This window comes from Frieseomelitta varia, unplaced genomic scaffold (genome assembly GCF_011392965.1).
Source record: "Frieseomelitta varia isolate USP_RPSP 00005682 unplaced genomic scaffold, Fvar_1.2 scaffold_909, whole genome shotgun sequence".
NCBI classification, from domain to species: domain Eukaryota; kingdom Metazoa; phylum Arthropoda; class Insecta; order Hymenoptera; family Apidae; genus Frieseomelitta; species Frieseomelitta varia.
Genome location: NW_025110711.1, coordinates 729,144 through 742,506, shown reverse-complemented (window position 1 = coordinate 742,506; position 13,363 = coordinate 729,144). Strand labels below are relative to the sequence as shown.

At 38.1% G+C, this 13,363-nt stretch overlaps 1 protein-coding gene across 3 annotated transcripts in view; it reads left to right on the top strand.

The window, feature by feature from the left end:
- The window catches only part of LOC122537448 (cilia- and flagella-associated protein 298), a 99,320-nt gene that overhangs the window by 80,189 nt on the left and 5,768 nt on the right, over window positions 1-13,363 (top strand). Inside the window, exon 5 of one of the 3 annotated variants that reach the window (XM_043670607.1) lies at window positions 3,430-3,749. The exons of the other annotated variants lie outside the window; for them this stretch is intronic. Within the exon in view, the coding sequence (XP_043526542.1) occupies window positions 3,430-3,749 (320 nt within the window). The remainder of the gene's footprint in view (window positions 1-3,429; window positions 3,750-13,363) is intronic. 3 annotated transcript variants of the gene reach the window in all.

Genomic DNA, 13,363 nt, shown 5'->3' with positions numbered 1-13,363 from the left:
CGTGAGAACGTGTACTTGACAAGCTTTTATTTTTGACCAAGACGAAGTTTTGTAAGTGGAAACTTTCGATTCTGGATCTTCGATTTACCTGTGCATGTAAAGTAACCTTCTATCCAGTCCTATAACACGTGTTGTCACACCCTACATACAGTCTATAGCACAAGATGAATACGTTATCTAGGAAAATTAATTCTTTACATGTATGCAAGTTTCATAGAAAGAATTAATTTTTGTTGCCAGACATTGCATTCACGCCCTTGTACTTTCTTTCCTCTTTGTTTTTCCTCCCCTATTTCTTCATTTGCTGTCCTTCTCGACTCGAAAGAACTGACTTCTATGGGTTTATTTGCATTTGTAAACTTAGTACAGATGGTAAGAGTTCTTCTCGAATCTTGATCTTACTTCGATATGCAGATAGATATTTGAAAGATGCACTGATACGATATGGAAACTACAGGTAACGATGAAACTAAGATAAAAGAAATAACATGCTACAATCTTAAAAATCGAAAATCATTTCTAAACTGAACATGGAACAAAATCTTGGTAATCTAACTTAAAAAAAACAGAAATTGAAATACCACAGGAAAATCAGAAATTATAAAGTTCTCGAACGTTGAAGTAGATCTCGCCGTTTGTGATCAGACAGGCCCATCTCAATTGCATCGCCTGTAATCTAACCATATATAACAATCGAATTCCAGATAATAGTCAACAAATTATGCTTCTGTTGTATGACTACAATCGTGACCTACGAATTGAAAATTATTCTCAATCAAAATCTTGGCACAGAATGGAAAATTCCTAATAACTGTGAAGTGTGATAACATTGTTCGTCAATATCAAGGTTTCCAGTGTAAGTCACAGTGTAAGGTTGACAACGAATAAAAAGTAGAAATGATCGATTTCACGACGTTATTCGCCATTCGATAATTGGGCAAATATCGTGTTAATCAACACGAGTTCACAAATAAAAGCGCGAAGTGGACACGAAGAGGATAACATCGGCAATTGAGGCAGTCGAACAAAATAAGAATCGAATCTCGTCGCAGTGACGTGTTCGTTTTCTTCAGGGTGTAACCCGGTCACCGTGTTCTAGACGTCGCTGATCTACCGTCTCAGTGCTTGCACGTACAAGTCACGCGAAAGTGGTCTTTACCTGTGTGACTTTCGTACAAGTTTACGGTAGACAGGAACGCCGGGGGCCGTGAATCGATACTGCAGGTGCCTATTGAGGGCATAGTGCATTATGCAGCGAGCAACGTCTCTGCCATAAATGGTTAAGTACCTAACAGAGCTCGTTATTAACGGAGATCGGGTATCTGCTTTAATTGGGACGTAAAGACACGAGATCGCGAGCTTCGAGTAATTGATGGCAATTGCACTGAGCCACTCCGATTGGGGGGAATGAAGAGAAGAAACGAAGAAGAGAAACGACCGTGCGTGCTCGTGCTTCTCCGATCGGAGAGACACGCTTCCTGATATTATCAAGAAAGACGAAATTGAAAAGTGGCGAGAATGTAACTGCACAATGGAATTTGCGCGGTGGCAATTTGTCTCGGTGGAGGGACTGAAACTGAGAAGAACAGACGCTCTAGTTCGCGTTATAGTTTCTTTGAGTAAGCGACTTAGATTCTCGAGTAGCGTGGAAATCGAGTATAAAAATAAATGGATATTGTTCATAAATGGATTCTAGATGATAGACGGAATAATTAAAGCGAATTATTTCTCACTCGTGTACACTCTTAACAACACAACGTTCGGATACGAAAATTACAGAATCATTTTACACAATGGTGCAAACTATTCGAAACACTACAATCAGGCTTGAATGTCATTTAAATAAAATTCTTGAAACAGCATTATCCAGACGATGTATCGTTTTACTTCGAAACCTGAAAATTATTTAAAAACTCAACGTTATCGTCTCTAAAATAAAAATACCGAAACTCTGTTACTCTGTTTTTTTTTTTTTTTTTTTTTTTGAAACCTGGTACGTGTAGAAAAAATTTAAACGCGATGTTGGGAATATTTAATCGCGTCGATGGAAAATAGCTCGAAGGTGGGGCGAGTTTCTAAAAAGAAACAGGCGTTGCGAGAGTTGGAAAGAACGGATCCAACGGCGGTATATATCACGGCGTGGAAAACGATTTTCCGGCGGCGCGGCAAGCACAGTGGAATTCCGTTACGTTTACGGAAACGTAGCCGCCTGCACGGTGACGAACAATGCGTTTCAAGCGGGCTGAATGCCCGGCCTGACGACAAAGACGGAAACCATCGTACCCGATGAAACTAGTGCCGCGCTGCTGTCCCGGAAGAAAAGAAAATTTCTCGCTCGTCCGCTCTTCCAGCTGCGGGTGGAATTGAATCCTCCCCGCGAGAACTGGGCAAGAAGCGAGAGAACGAAAGAGAGAGAGAGAGAGAGAGAGAGAGAGAACGGCCTTATAAAGAACGGCGATAACATCGTGGATCCGTCGACGGAATAGCTTGCCATTCCACACCGCGCTCCAACGTGTGTCAATTTCGTAAATTAACGACACCCTGGAGACACGTCCAGACGCCCACCGGAGGAAATTCGTTGGATTTCCAGATGTAAACGAGATTTTACTTGAAATTTGGGTGAAATTGCTGCGTTTATACTATCTGTCTGTTGGACAATGATAGTGAGATCGAGATTTTAGAAGGAATCTTGTCCTCGAATTATTTCGGCAAAATTATTCAAGACAAATTTGTCGACATTCCGATAGTCTTTCACGGGATCGAAACTTCACGGGTCACATTCGACACTGTTTTCATCGACTCCAGTTTTAACCGACAGTATTAACCGACAACTGATACCGACCGATGACATTTTATTATATTTGTTCATCATTGTTTTTCTAATGATAACGCAAGGTTTAGGTTAGATACAGTCATATTTTTATTTCTAGTTGATAATATACCATCATTTTCTGGATATGGTCGAGACACTTTTGTATAATTAACTATTTTCACTGACAATAAGAATGATTATAACTCTATTCAATATACTAGTAGGCAATAAAGGCCATAGCTCGAACGCAAGCTGAGACAACGTCTCTGGCAATATGCAATTGTCAAATGTTGTTGTCAGTCAATGTCATTATTGTCGAGCATATCTAGAGTCGATGAAATATTGTCGGAGAAATCTGTGTCGATGATTTCAATGGGAAACACGTTCACTCATTCAACGAGTTCTTCACTTACTTAATTTTCCAAGAAACTTCCATCAAAATTTCAGCAAAGAGTGCTCTCTTCAAACTCCTACTAGTCCCAATCACTTTGGTACACGTACAAAGATCGTACGTACGCGTGCTTCCTTCGGGTAGTGCCGCACGAAAGCGAAAGTGGACGTTGAAAAACGCTTCGGTTGTTGGCGAGGCCTCCATGTGCGTGACCTGTTTCCCGCAGGTGTACATGAATCTGGTGTACGCGATGGCGATTCCGATACCGTCTTTCATAATCTCGGTGATATACCTCACCATCGCCTACTTCAAGATCTACAACGAAGAAGAGGTGGTCCTCGTGGGCGGCGAGGAGGGCGAGGACGGCGGAGAGGGCGAGGGAAGCAACGCGACACCCCTGCCACTGACGAGCGGCGCCCTTACACCCGGTAGCGAGGCTTTCAGGGAAGACCTAGCAAGCTTTGGGCATCAGCTGAAAGTCGCCATGGCTGACGACATCAGCAGGGAAAGCCTGGACGGGATACCCAACTCGTACTCGATTCAGGGGTAAGCGTGTGTAAACCTCTAACATCATCGAAACATCTTTCCCTTTCGTGTTTCTCTTTGTTTCTCTTCCAAATATGTCTCTCTTCCACGTTGCATATCATGTACGATAAATAAGAGTTGGTTGGAGGAAACCGTGTTTCCTTTTTTTTTTTTTTTTTTGAAGTTGGTCAGGAATTTCGATATTCCACGTGTTCAGAATTGTTTGTGGTTTCGAGAATGTCTGGGATTGATGTGAGTGTAAATGTATATGTTCCATGATAGTTAGAAACGCTTTTGCAGTTAATTCTTCTCCTGTAAAAAAAGAAAATATATATATATATAATTGAATCAAATCTCTCAGTCAAAAATCTACAAATTTAAAGTTTGATTATTGTGAGTTTTAAGAAACATTCTACATTTTTCGATCTCTAAGACGTACAAATTTCAAGATTCAACGCACTATTAAACGCACTTACGTTCTGCCTAAACGAATTCTAAAATTCCTAGGAATTTCTAGAAATCGCTGGGAAAACAGAGAAATTAGAAATTTTTATAATTCTAAGTGAGATCAGCATACGCGAGTTTATAACACCGTGTAACAAAAGCCGTGTTTCACTGATTACCTCTATCGAAGATCAAGTGTTTCCATTGTTACGACTAATAATGTTACACCGCGGCTAATGGTTACGGTTCACTCGAGCAAAAATAAGCGTGGTTAATGGGACACTTGAACGGCTTTAAGCGGTTCGCCTTGGTATTTAGAATACCACGTTACTCGAATCGTGGGGCTTCCGGTCAATCTAGCAACAGAAACTAGTCGTGCACGGTTTAAAAGAATCGTTAAACTCCGACGAAGTAATCGTTTTAACCGCGAGATTTCTTCGTGCACGAAGCGATCATTCCCCAATGATTTGCTCGTTACTAAGTAAAAAAAAGAGGGAAACGTTTGCACGTTTCCGACAGGAAAACAAACTTGAAAATACACAGAGTTGATGAAAGTATAATTTATAATACTCCTAAATTTATTATTTATTTATTTATTTTATAATAAATTTGTAATTTATAATATTCATTAATTTATTATTTATTTATTTACATTCATTAATTAATTTATTAAATTATTAATTAATTATTATTTATTTATATTCATTAATATTCATTAATTTATTATTTATTTATTTATTATATAATAATAAATATTATTTATAATATTCGTAGGAACAGAATAGCGATATTTAAGTTGCGATTATGCAATGCTTAATTGTCTTTTCGTGTAAGGCTTGAAGAAGAAGTATAAGCCGAAATTCTTCGGACGATTTGTTCATTGCACGCGCCTCACTGGAAAGTTAAAAGCGAGGCTCGTTTTATTCGAATTGACAATTGAAAGAATAATAATTTACGACTTAAATTGATTTTTTATTCATAGAACAACTATTACAATAATTTTCTATTCGAAACATGGACAATTGTCCATCGTTCTTTTCTCTCGCTGCAGTTGTGAAGTTTTCAAAAGAAAAAGATCAACCTTCATGACCGTTATTGGCCATTCGACGTGTTCAAAGCGAATCTCAACGTCGATGTTAACCTCTTGCGTTGGAATGACGTGGATAACCTTTTTGTCCCAAAGGTAAAACAAGTGATAAGTTCGCTACTTCTTAATCATTTCTGTCCAGTGATATCGCGCCGACGAGTTCAAAAGAAAAAGAAAACGACGAGTTATTGTACACGGTTCGGTCACTCGTTATGGTCCGCGAACCAAGTTGCCAGCGCAAAGGGTGAAAATTCCATCGCAGCTCCTGAAACGTTGCCAGCGAGATCTCTCGAAAGATATCCTCTTCGAGGAGATACGTGTACCATTATCCACGTTGAAATCCCAGTGCACTCTCTCGTGCACGCGCTGCCATCAGAATTCCCTCTCATCGGCGATGGAAAAGACAATAAAAGGCAAAGATCGTTTCGTTCCTTCGAGCGTCTTCAGTCCATTCTATCGCGAATCCATAAAAGGCGGAGCTCGTATCCTGCGGAGCGTCGATCCCGATCGAGGTGTGAAACCGTCGAGTGAAATCGTCGAGATTCCTCCGCGCGGGGGCAAAAAAAAAAAAAAAAAGAAAGAAAGAGAAAGCTGGAACGAAGTGACGAGGGGGAAGAGTCGCGTGGTCGTCGTCGGGAAAACGAGTATCGAGCGGCCTTTGTGCGAAGGAACAGGCATAAAATACGTCGGCCGAGATGAACGAGTGCTCGCGGATCGTATATAAATATCCGTGGCGCACGGTCAGCAGGCTCGACAAAGCGTCGATATCGGATGATTACGCGGTCAATTTCACCGGTGGCGCGCGACAAACCAAAGATATCCGATCACTCCCTCCCCTCAGCTACGCAAACACTGCGGCCTGCGACCATCAAATCCGAATAGGATCCATCAGCCACGAAGTTTCCGCACGACGATCGACCAGCCTAACCCCGTACATCGTATTTAATCCTTTGTGCGCCCGGGGATCTTTAACGTTGTCGCAGAGATCCGACGATACAGAGCGTTTCAGAGAGGCTGAACGATGGGAGATGATCGAGGGATGGAAATTTCACGAAGGGTCACATGTTGATACATCTTTGCTCATAGGGTAAATACCAGAGTATATTCGAAAACTCTCGGCGAATCTGCAATTGTCTTCAATTTTCGACTCGACGTTTTCCATTTCGATCTGTAGATTTTTTTTTGAATTGTAAAGTAAAGTATTATTATTGTTATTATTATATTGCGTATGATATGGAATTTAATTCGAATATATGCACTGTTTTGCGGTTAGTTCAATCTCTTGCGCACGTCGAGAATTTTTTGTTCCAAAATTGCAACATTATCTCAGTTTTAAGGCAAAACGAATGATAAGTTTATTACTTCTTAATCATTTCTATCCAGTGTTATCATACCGACGAGTTCAAAAGAAAAAGAAAGCGACGAGTTATTGTATCATATGGTCCGGTCACTCGTTATGGTCCGCGAACCAGTTGCCAAGCGCAAGAGTTTAATTGAACGATCTTTCAACTTCGAAGTGTTTGGGAAATATTTCAAAAGTGAGTCCATTGTTCAAACAGTAATTCAGAATCCGGGTTTAGAATTAATCTTTAAAAGTGCAGGAAAGTAACATTCTCAAGCCTAAATTTATTCACTCACTTTTCTTTCTTTTTCTGCCGACTATTTTTCTTGGTGAAAGAAACGATTTTCACATGATGAATGTGAAACAGCGCCGGTGGAGTACCAAAGGGTTTAACGTGAATGGAATTCAGGTTAAGAGTTCGATGAAATAAAATCGCAGTAGAACTTTTCTTTCGGAAAAAAAAAAAGAAGAAGAAGAAAGACGAGAAGAATAACAGTGAAACGCACGGCAAAAAAAAAAAAGAAAAATCTGAGAATGAAACGCGAGACAGACAACAAAAGAAAACCGTGGAACAACTTTATTGATCAAAATAATCACTCCGACGCACAATTACCTTTTGTCAACGCTCATGAATGAGAAACACAATGATGAAGATGCTTTAAAAGCGCTGTAAAGGGATTTTTTTTCAGCCCCCAAAATTGTCACTCTTCTGAAAGGTACTTATACACTTGTTCTCCATTGACAATAGCTAATTACTCGTAATTACTTTGATGGCTGAAGTGGATTTTTTTTCTACGTTTCTCTCTTTTATTTTCTGTCGTGAAAATTTCGCAGAATTCTCCTGTGGTTATTCCGCAATTTTTCTGCAGAGCGGTATTGTAGCTTGATTTTTCACTTGTAGAATAGTCCGCTAAGAGATAAAGTTGGCCGAGTTTTGGATTTTTAGTTTCTTCCTAGTAGTTTAGCGAAGTGGATCTCGAAGTTTGAACCTTGGATAACGAAGAGTCTTGTTCCAACACATTTTACACGCGTAGCTTTCCATCTTCATTTGTCTCTCATTTGTAAAAAAATACAGAAACAAACAAACGATCGATCAGCGAGAGATGTGGCAGATTAAAAACAGATTAAAAATGAATAGGAAGAAGATCTGCCGGAGATACGATCGTGTTTGTTGAGAAATAATAAAATACACACACAGTACAAATTCGAACGGAATCTTATTACACGGGGGCAAACGTTCAAGCGCCTTTGCTTTCAGCAATGTGAAAGCGCAGTAATAATGTTTAACTTGGTGGAAATTCGGGACGTTCCTCCATGTTTGAACTCGCTTATTATTTAATGTACTTCCGCGAAATTGTTCCGCCCGTTTAATTGACTTCGTGAACGTGGGTTTCCATTTCGTTACACATTGCACAAATATTTCCCAGTAATTTTTCAGTTCTTCTTTCACTTGAATTGTCGCGGCTCGTGAAATAAATTAATAAATAAAAGAAATCGTTTATCGTTGGATATCACACGTGCATACGCTTTGTTCCAGGAATATTCTTTATCAAATCATTTTCACTATTGAATTTTTATATGTAACATATATAGAATATCGATAAATATCAGACTATCTTCTATAAAAGCGGGAACCTTCACGATACTCTCTCTGGTTTAAAATATGCTCGCGTGTGTGTGTACACAAATAGAACAAAATCAATCTTTATGCAATGCTTAACTCGGCATGCACATCTGAAAATCTAGTAATTTAACTGCTCTGTAATGTGATTTTAATCGTCGTTTGAGGAATTTTACTTAATTTGTTGGATGTTGTTTATCATATTTCCACTCAAATTTCCGTATATATATATACTAGTATCATAAATCTGACTATGAAAAGATTCTGGTGCAAAATTGATTCTATGTTTTTTTCAACCAGAAAGATATCTAATCTTAAAAGTTAAAAAATAGCTTCAGTTTCCTAAAAATATAAAGAATCAGATAGTCGAGTTTAGTTTCATGTTTTTATACTTTATTTAACAATAAAAAATATTTTTCTTAAAAATTTTTGTTATTGACTCAATTTTGCACCCCACTGTATACATATATAATAATTAATATTGTGCCAATTCTTTCGTTACGAAAGATATTGCAAAACATAAAAATGAGTAAAAATTTGTCCCTCTTTTCCTCGTTATAATATTTCAAATGTTTCAATCGCAGACATGCCTTTGCCATTACGATTTATAATCAACAGAACACGCAAACGGAAATATAAATTTCCAAGAAATTGATTTCGAAAGTGAGCAGACAGTTTCCAAAGAAAAAAAACAAAAAAAAACAACAACCTGATGGATTTGCTACTTTCTGTATGATTGAAATCGAGCGTAGACGGTATCGCGATAATTTTTCCGCCGTCAGTTCGCAGTTTCTCGAGTCGAGACCGAGGAGAGCCAGGCGAATCTTTCTCCGATCTTTGGGCGTTGAAATTATGAAAGTATGAAATTACGCCGTTCGCGTAAATAGCAAAAGTTCCAGCGGACGGGGAATAGGAAACTTTATTTGCCAGACTACCAGTCGCCGGAGTTTTTCCCGGCGACTGTGCTATAAACGGATGGGAGCTTTGACTCGTGGAAAGAATTACACGGGAGTGCCGGGAATAACGAAAATTATGATCTACTTTACTTTCTCACCTTGCTCGAGAGAGAAAATTCGTAAACGGTACTCTGCCGCAAGAGTAGAAAATTCATCTATAACGAATATCCGTGGCGACGTAAACAACAGCAATGAGAAAATCTGTTCTCACGAAAATCCGAAATGTTCGAAACGTATGGAAGCTCGGAGATTGAATGTAAAACGTAACATCTGTATTTTCCTGAACAGCGTCAGAATATGTGTATTCGACTAGAAGCATGGAAATTCTGAGATTATGCAAATTAAATTAATCAGGAGAAAAGAATGAAAGGAAATTTTTCCTTCGTTGACCTATTCCAAAAGTGAATGTTGGAAAATCGAACCATCTGACACGGCGCGATTTTCATCGAGTTTACAGCCGCGATTGCGCTTCCAACGGATAGAAAAGAACAGAAAAGAAAGAATCTCCCCTTCGGGCTCGTTGTTAGCTCTCCTCTGTTTTATCGGGAGAAATGGAATCGCGGAGAAAGGAGCTCGTCGCGGACAGGGGCAAGAAAAAGATAACAGCGTTGTTGGCTTGCCAAAAAAATTGCTACCGAAGCTTACGGAAGTGCTTCTTCCTTAAGGGTGTCTGGCGAGCAATCGAATTCAAATAATCACTTTACAAGTAAAAAAAGAAAAGAAAGAAGCAAACAGATAATCGTACACCGTAGTCAATTTGTACGAGTAACTTGCAATGTTAAAGCGACAAAATTTCCAAACGAATCGAAAACATTGATCAATTTCGCGGGAGGTGGCTCGTAGTACATTTTTTATTTAAATTGGATCGATGACCTGAATTCACAGTGGAATTTCGATGGTGTTTTCAATGCTTTTAACGACCGATTTACCGGTCGCGAAAACTGACATTGGGAAATACGTCGAACGTAAGTCGTCTGACTTTCCTTGGATAAATCCGTATAAGGAGGTCAATCGGTAACGCTCGACCGATCCATCTGCTGATCAAATCCATCTGAAATCGCTTCAATGGGAAATTCCCATCGGCTTTTCGGTATCCCGCGACGATCAATTTACCTGTCGCGATGTAATTAATTCGTCTTACGAGACGCGTGTCAGAATTCGAAGCGCAGCTTGTAATTAGTTGTGGCCGTGATATCAGAATTAATTCCCGGCAGACTTTCTCTTTGCCTCTCCCGGAAATGTGCACAGTTGCGACATTCTGTGAAGTGTGTACGGCATCGATGATTATTATTTTCTATCGCGTACAACTGATCATGTAAATAACATTGTGTAAATAATCCATTTGTCATGCGAAATCAAACATGAATTTAACATTCACGTCAGAAATATGATGTATTATATTACAAACGACGTTGTATATACATATATTTATCTATATACATATATTGTATATACATATATTTATCTATATAATATTTATTATTACTAATACATTTAAATTAATAATATTTCAAATTAAACGTATACAAAAAAGGAGATGAAAATTTTTTACTTCACTTATTATGGAACTGGAAAATTTTGGCAGTCGAGAGAAATAGTTACGTTTAAAACAAATTAAATTTTTGCGTGAAAATTACAAGAAAATATCGAAGCTCGAAGATGTGAGAAAGTTCCAAATATTTCTCTCGGTTCTAATTTACTGGACTAATTTTTGTTGGATAACAACAGCGCGATGCGTGCTACCATTCTGCTACGTGTGAATCGACCTCGAGATGCGTGAGTGAGGCCACTTGCAAGGACGCAGGCATCGATTCTGACCTAACCAACTTCCACCCCAGCTTCTAGCCTAACTCCAACAACTCACCCCGTTTCCACTTTCAACCTGCTCTTACCCCTTCACTGTCAGGCCAACCCCCAACCCTGCAACTTTCTTTCTTACGAATATTCCTGGTCATCTACTCCTGAGGACCAGGGTAGCAATTCTTCCATTAATATTCAATAGAAATCTTAATTGGAAGCTCGAAGTTTCTGAACTGAAGTACAATCTCTAATTTCCTTTCGTTTCTCGACTCGAATTCGAGCACTGTCTTTACAAATGAGGTAAGATCAATTATTGTTGGATTAAGTAACAAAATATCAAAATTAGGTTCTCTTTAATAGCAAAAAAAAGAAAAGCGTTATTTTCAATTCAACCAAAACACAAACGTGCTTGCAGTTTCAAGATACTTAACTTTAGTTTGTGCGGTTTTCTTAGAAGAACGTCGCTTCAAAAATTTAGACAAGAAAGAAAAACAATCGCGTATTGAAAATTATTGCAACAAAAGTTTGCAATCAGTCTGATTTAGTTACAGATGAAATGAAAGGTCGTTTTCAATATCCATTCTAATATATGAAGTTACTCGTTATCGTAGGATTGTCCCTTTAGGTGTCTTAACGACAGGATTGCCCTGGTTGAGCGTTAAAGTGCCTTCGATTTTGGCACCATGCCCGCGAAAACGTACGATCGTACGTTTACACGTTATCCCATTTCGGCGAGCGAATTTAGCTTTTTCTTCTCTCGTAACGTCGCCACCCGATTGGTCGGATTCTAATTTCCACTCGATCGAATACGATCGCGTAACGTTGCTCCAGGAAATCGCGTGTTATTGCCGATGATCGATAACCGGCGTGTAATTTCGAAGATTTTCGACGTCGAACAGCATGTACACGTTTTGATCAATAATACGGGCACCACTTTGCGTTGAACTGGTTTCGAGGAGCAAGTAGAGCATGCGCCCGATAAACATTAAGGGATCACCTTTTCACTTGAAACGATTAATCGTTTTACGTTCACGCGATCGTTTGCTCTTCTTTTTTCCTTTCGTCCCATTTTCTCTTTTTTCTTTTTTCTTTTTCTTTTTTTTTTTGTACTTCTCGTTACGCTCGTTTTTTGTCCGGTTTTCACATCGCGCAAACAATCGATTCGGAATTTGCCGTTAGAGCGTGGATGCGAATTGGGAACTTGTCATTAGATCGCGGAGACAAATTGGAAATTCGTTAATTAGTTTCCAAAGTGGGTTGATGATGGATATTTCGAATAGAGGGATGTAGTTCTCTTCCTTTTTCAATAATAATTTAATTTTAATAAAATGTATTGTTTTAGTTATGTATAAATTCTAGTTATAACAAATAAGTAATAATCTTAGCTATGAGTTTTAATTATTAATTATTTATTTTAGTTAGTAGGGACGATGATATTCGAGGTTCTTTGAAGGGCAATATAGAATTTAAAAATTATATGTCTATTAGAATGTTCTAAGATGTTATATTATAATATATAATATTATATTATATTATAATATATCTATTAGAATTTTTTATCATTATATTGTTTCGATGTAAAAATTAACTTTCTTTATGTTTACATATCACTGATTTGTGAATTTATTAGAATTATTAGAATGTTCCAAGATATTATATATATATATATATATATAAAACATTATATTATAATATATCTATTAGAATTTTTTATCATTATATTGTTTCGATGTAAAAATTATTTTCTTGTTTACGTATCACTAATCTATGAATTTTGCGTGTTATCCGTTCTCCATCTTTGTGGAAACTAGGACAAAGAAAGGATATTAAATTTTAGACAGTCTAAGTAGAATAAGATCGAGGAGAAGCGATATTGTATTTCGCAAATGAATTTTATACCGGAGCTTACGAACCATGCAAAGTCTCCTTGGTCCGCTTCTTCAAGTCTTTGAGGTTAGATTATGAGAGCATTCATTTGCTTAACTGTTTAAGACCATCGGCAAACTTAGATTATCTCTCGATCGTCGTCGTCGACGAGCTTCTTCGAGGCATTAAAGATCTTCAAGAGCCTCTTGGGCTGCCAGTGAAATTGATGATAAAATTATTTCACAGCGTGCAAGCGAAGCAATGAGATTGTAGCAGCGTCGGTGGATTTTAAAAGATTTTTAAACGATTTCTTCCTAAAGCACATACTGTGCAAACAACGAAACATTAAATAAAACGGAAAAATCTATGAGAATGACACTTTGTCTTTATTGAAGCGTGTGTTGCATGTCTGTGTGCCTGCGAAGAATGAATCAGTGAACGAATCTCTAAAAAGAAGAATTAATCAACAAATTAAAATCTTCTACCAAGCACTCTAGCAATCTTTATATTTCCAAAGGT